Source organism: Tachypleus tridentatus, chromosome 1, assembly GCF_004210375.1.
Source record: "Tachypleus tridentatus isolate NWPU-2018 chromosome 1, ASM421037v1, whole genome shotgun sequence".
NCBI lineage: Eukaryota > Metazoa > Arthropoda > Merostomata > Xiphosura > Limulidae > Tachypleus > Tachypleus tridentatus.
In genome coordinates, this window is record NC_134825.1 from 8,828,650 (window position 1) to 8,835,350 (window position 6,701).

General features: G+C 35.0%; 1 protein-coding gene across 2 annotated transcripts in view; it reads right to left on the reverse strand.

The window, feature by feature from the left end:
• Positions 1-5,250, reverse strand: part of LOC143239444 (ubiquitin-conjugating enzyme E2-24 kDa-like) — a 29,468-nt gene extending 24,218 nt beyond the window's left edge. The window contains exons 1-2 of one of the 2 annotated variants that reach the window (XM_076480620.1): positions 4,388-5,250; positions 3,629-3,679 (exon numbers count right to left, since the gene is read on the reverse strand). In XM_076480620.1, coding sequence (XP_076336735.1) covers positions 3,629-3,679; positions 4,388-4,554 — 218 coding nt within the window. In that variant the 5' untranslated portion in view covers positions 4,555-5,250. Of the gene's footprint in view, positions 1-3,628; positions 3,716-4,387 lie in introns of both variants that reach the window. The other variant, XM_076480544.1, reaches the window with a different exon arrangement.
• Positions 5,251-6,701: the final 1,451 nt, after the last annotated feature.

Genomic DNA, 6,701 nt, shown 5'->3' on the forward strand with positions numbered 1-6,701 from the left:
AAAGAACGAATATGTAATCTATTCAGGTGTTTCTTTCACCAAGCTGTATTACAGAGACCTCTACGAAAACTTTTAAACTGAGATAAATCAAATAAAATGTTTATTATTATTATATGTTATGGAAACTGTTTTTAGTTTAATTTGTTCGCATATTCGCACAAAGTTACACAATATATGTTCCTAAATCTGAATATTATATCCCCATCTCGGACCTTCGGATCCGCAGTCCGGCATGTTAACTACTAGTCACACCTGGTTTATGGAAACTGTAAGCTAGATAATGCACGAAACATTTTAACAGGTTAGAACTAACCAAAAGTAGAAATCCAGTTTAGAAATTTTGATTTTTTACTCAAGTCGTGCAAAGAAAGAAAGATACAGTGATTCTTACTTTCGAGTGTTTCATATTTTCAATATCAAAGTTTCCACATTGGTACACCCAATCCTTCTTAGTAGTTGCTCCAAACATATTTCTCAGTCTTTTAACATATACAGCATAAAGATATACCTATTTCCGACAAAGAAACTATAAATCCAGCCAATAACAAGGGGTGTGACAGGAAGGTTCAACGAAAAACAAAAAACAAGAGTGGTAATCAATTTATGGGTTATTATTGTTATAAAGAATTTCGCCCCCCAGTGGCTCAGCGGTATGTCTGCGGATTTACAACGCTAAAAACCGGGTTTCGATACCCGTGGTGGGCATAGCACAGATAGTCCATTGTTTAGCTTTGTGCTTAATTCAAAACAACAACAACAATAAAGAATTTCTTATCACAGCCATCTACCAACGTAGGTGAGAACTAAAAAAAAAAAAACCCAGTACATAATATATGTTATTTAATGTACAAGTATAATCAGGACTATATATATAGTTCAATACAATTACCTTTAACTCATTTTATATTAGGTTTCTGCAAATAAAAAGCTTTAAAATACAATTAAAATGTTAAGAAACAGGTGCAGGAAACGAGATAAAATTTATGGAAGATTATACAACGTTTGTAGTTTATTATCTAATTGTTCTTACACTAAGACTCGCACTAGTCTCTTTTTTCATGTTATAATATCTGTGTATTAAGTATAAATTTTAGTTTGTTTGGAAGTTCGCGCAAAGCTACACGATGGCTATCTGCGCTAGCCGTCCCTAATTTAGCAGTGTAAGACTAAAGGGAAGGCAACTAGTCATCACCACCCACCACCATAGGATTGACCGTCACATTATAACGTTCCCACAGTTGAAAGGGCATGTTTGGTGTGACGAGGATTCGAACCCGAGACCCATGCCATTCACGTGACAGCTAAATCATCGATAATTCAATAATTTTTATGTTAAGAGAATCGAACTGACAAATTTAAACTTAAGTGTAGAACACTTGGTCCCCATTTTATATAACAAGATGGCTGTACATTGAAATAAACAGCATAACAGGTAGAATACAAGTTAAAGACATTGAATTTGATATTAACAACTCAGATGCTTTTCACAGTATAAAAAGTGAATTTCACCATATAATCTTGTCGATATGCAAATCAGCGGTTTCTTATCTTTTGTGTTACCAGGAATTTTCAACTTTTCCACATATTTAACTCTGTACGTAGCAATAGAAATGAAACGTTGGCTAAGTGACTAAATTATTTACGCACTACCTACCTGCTGAACTAGATCACTGCCCTTAAGCATCACGTACACTATCTTGTGAGAAATATTACTGAGATTCATATAGTTGGGTACACTTAATGGCAGGTGTAATCATTTCCTAATAAATCTCAGAGACAGTTAATATCAACAATCTCTACAAGTTATCAACTTCAACTTGGTCCACTGACATCAACTTCTATTGAAAAGATATGCGATATGTTTTTTAATGAAGTGGCCAACAACTACAGAGCTCTATTACAAAAACATGGGCAGTCGATGCTTTTATTGTGTTTCTGGTAAATAAAGCTTGTTCTACATTTTGTAAAACTCTCTTCAGTCACTTTCTTCTCGTATAGTCAATCAGAGTCTAAGAAATTCATTTTAACTCCATAATACAATTTCTGTCGCACCTCAAGTTATTTATGGAACACATATTGTTACAAACAGAAAGTCAACATATTTCTTAAGTACCACAAATACAAAGTAGCATATCAATTAACATATGTGAGGGGGAATATTACATGCAATATATATGTAGCAACACAATAAAATTAATACTAATACAAAACTGAAATAAGATGAAAGAAAACATAAAACAGTCATAGCTAAAAACTACAGAAAGCTTAAGTACGTCATTGATTCTTAATACACGATGTATGAAATACAGGTGAACCTAATTGTCCTAGGATTTACTACACTCTAATCAATTACCACCCATAACGTCCAATATCAACAATTAGTAGCAACGTAAAAATAAGACCATTCAACTGAAATATATGAAAAATACAAAACTTCCAATAAAAACGTAACTGCTTACGCATGGTACATGCCTGTAACAAACTGTGACAACCGTTAGCTCTACTACAACATAGGTTACACATTCAACCATAAAGAGTACATGCCTGTTATAAACTGTGACGACATTAGCTCTTCTACAACATGGCTTACACATCCAACCATTAATAATACATGTCTCTTAGAAACTGTGACTACCGTTAGCTCATCTACAACATGTGTTACACATCCAATCAGTAATGGTACATGTCTGTTACACAGATGCCAACTATTTCAAATGACTGAGCATAATCATTGTAGACAGAGCCCTTTTACAGTTTTAGTCCTTTTAGACTTGCCAGAAACAAGACAATCTGGTGAACGAGATCTCTTTTTTTCGAACTTGTGAACGATCACATTGGTGTTTCTATGCCGCTTAGAAAACGTGAAATACTCATCTACGCGAGCGCTGATTGGCTGACAAGCACTGATGACGTAACTATGGATTCCCCCACGTACCCAGTATGGAGAAGCACCGCATTCAAACTATTGGTAGACGTCGGAGATACAAATATAATTTATTATTTCAAGCACAAACATGACTATCGCAAGTAGCCATTTGGACTATGTCTTTTATTTATCATCAAAATGTATTTGTATCTCACTAGAAATTTTCTTTTCACCCCTTTCAAGACCTGGGGGAACAATTTATCACTTTGTTGTATAGGCCTATCTAATATATCATAATTTGGGAGCTGCAACAAGTCGTAATATTTGTCTGTATGAGCGTATAGTAGAAATGTATACACCAAAATCGTAATGGCTGGCATCTCTGCTGTTACAAACTGTGACGAGATTACCTCTTCTACAACATGTTACACATTCAACCATTAATAGCACATAGCTGTTACAAACTGTGACTACTGTTAACTTTTCTACAGCAAGGGTTACATGTCGAGCCATTAATAGTACATGTATGTTACAAACTGTGACTACCATTAGCTCTTCTACAACATAGATCATACATACATCCAACCATTACTAGTGCATGCCTGTTACAAACTGTGACTACCGTTAGCTCTTCTATAACATGGGTTACACATCCAACTATTTAATAGTACATGCCTGTTAGAAACTGTGAATAGTGTTAGTTATTCTACAATTTATTTAAATACATAAGAACATGTATGAACATGAACATGTTTATCCTACCTGCAATTTGGTGGTGGATCAAGTGTAATTTCCGCCAGTTCTTTCTGGATCCTAGATTGTTGATACAAACTTAATGAAGTTCTGTGGCTTTTCAAAATAAATAAATTATTGCATTCTCTTACTGAAATAATTCTGATTTATACAATAAAAAATTTTGTTTTAACTAAAATATTGTTTATAAAATACTTGTACTTTATTATTATTAAGTTTATACTGGAAATAACTATACTCAATTATCTACATTTTATTTTCGGTCAGTACCTATTAAATGGAAAGTTGAAATTGTTTTGAAAACCACCTATTGTTCCTACCACCCAGGTATCATGCTACTTAACACTAAAATCAGAAAAGCACTAAAACCAGACACTTGTCTGGTTTTTCAACACTATGAGTAAACGTAGAGTAAGAATAACACCCACTGATCCAGTGCCACCTTTTAGAATTAGAGTTATTAACCACGCCAGGTGTAAAAATAAACAGTGGGTGTGACTTGTGCATTAGAGCTAACTTAACGTCTTTACAACGATACAGAAACAGAAGCCTTAGAAGATTACAAGCCTTAGACAAGTAGGCCTAAGATTCTTAAATTACGTATCATTGAGAAAGGCTGTGAAAGATTACTTAGTAAAGCCTTATATTACTAGCACCGAATTATACTTGTCATTGTTGTTTACACGTAAATTATCCAGCACAAAACAGTCAACCTCATTTTAAAATTTTAATTATTATTTGACGGTAAAACTGTATCCACATTCTCACCTTTTAGCACTAGTGCTGAGAGCTTTTGACAATTTAGGATTTATTTTTTGTTCTTTTTGTTCAAATTCCCGATCTTGAACTGTTGAGGCAGCTAATTGAGTGTCGTTTCCGCGGTCACTGCTTGTTGTTGCTCTTGAAGAACTTGGAAGCGAACGATCGGCAGACATTGTCTACACTTAATTTTGGATTTAAGATTTTAAGACGAAGACGGTTTTAATTCATTTAATTTATCATAAAAAAGAATAATCTTAATAAAAACAACGAAGATCGGAAAACACATCAAGATGTTTCAGTAGGCCATAAACACACGTACACAGGGTAAGAGTAAAACAACACCGCTCCAACGAAGAGCTACAAACGTTCTAACCTCGAATCATAAACGAGAAGCGTCACGCGCTAGAAATTCTGATTATGCGGCTGCCCTTTCAAGCTAGTTTGAAACGGCTAGGCTGATTAAAATAACAAACGACGTATTTTGTTCGAATTTAAACGTTTGAAAATTTTAAATTACAGCGCTTCTGTTACTTTTCAAAGGTAAACATGAATACAACTTCAGAGATTTTAAATGTATGTTATCACATTAAAACACCACGCAAAGGCAGAAACCACTTCTTTTTTGCTAGTAGTGCAACGTTATTGAGTCACCGCTTGTCATGTGTTAAATTAATCATTGAAAAAAGTCTTTTACGTGAACCATAATACCGTAAACATCAAATGCTTTTAATAATAACTGTGTATTTACTGCTCCGTTTAATATATTTCTCCCGACCATTTGGAAATGAACTGTTAACCTAAACTGTTAAAAGTAAGGGCAAGGTTGGGTCACTAGAAGTTAGGTTGACGAGACACAAAAGGTAACTAGCTTGGTTGATGTACGTCAAAACTAGGTCATTAGCGCACGCGTTTTGTAGTGGGGTCGCAGGAACCCTGACTTACTTTACGACAAGCGGCGTTTTAAACATTCGTCTATACTAGAGTGTCGAATAAAAATATTATGTATAATTTTTTCCCCAGCTAGGTGTTCTGTTTAAAGGTTTTTGTTCCGATATCCCGTAGTTTGTGACGAAAAATTTATGTCGAGGCACCACAGGCACCAAGTTCACTGTTATGAGCAACAATCGTGAGACAATGTAAAGTAGGTTAATTTCCTTTGATACATGCATGTTATATTAATAAACGCAATACGCTTGGCTGACTATACTGAACAACAGAAAAAAATGGTTAATTTTTGATCCTAAAAGTGTTTTATTTCTCACAATGCAATCACTTAAATAATAGTTTGATAAACAGATATATTTCAACACAATTCTTGTATACTCCGTATGCTAGATGTCGATTTCAGATTTTTTTTTATAACCCACATCCAAAATACCTAAAAATTCTAATGACTTTCTTCGCAAATTACCTCGTCAGAAAATGTTTAAATAGATTTGTGATATCCAAATATTTATAAAAATAACCCTAGTATGGCTTGATGGTTACAGAATTAGTTTATGTTTTATTCTAGTAAAGCCACATCTGGCTACCTTCTGTGTCTACTGAGGGGATCCGAACTCCTTATTTCAGCGCTGTAAATCCGTAGACTTACCTCTGTCCTAGCGGGTGACATTAAGGCATTAGACTCCAAACCTTTGGGTTACGAGTTCGAATTCCGTCACCGCATACATTTGCTCTTTCAGTGTTTGGGACATTATTGGGGACAGTCAATACCACTGTTTCGTTAAAGTAGTTCAACACTTGAGGGTGAAAAGCTTTGACTGCACTATCACTTGCAAATTATGGACTGCTCACGCAGCTAGTCTGCAAATAGTTTTGCGCAAAATCCAACCAACATAAAAATAATTAAAGTTCTTAATGTAGTCTTGTATGTTAGATTACATTAGAGAAACATGAAACGAAAGAAACATTATGTTCAAACCATTATCTTCTGGAAAGAGAGCCACAGTACACACTAAATACGTTAAGTTGACACACAAGCTGCCTGTTGAGAGTCACACTACACACTAAATATGTTAAGTTGACACACAAGCTGCCTGTTGAGATCCACACTACACACTAAATATGTTAAGCTCACACACAAGCTGCCTGTTGAGAGCCACACTACACACTAAATATGTTAAGTTGACACACAAGCTGCCTGTTGAGAGCCACACTACACACTAAATATGTTAAGTTGACACACAAGCTGCCTGTTGAGAGCCACACTACACACTAAATATGTTATGTTGACACACAAGCCGCCTGTTGAGAGCCACACTACACACTAAATATGTTAAGTTGACACACAAGCTGCCTGTTGAGAGCCACACTACAC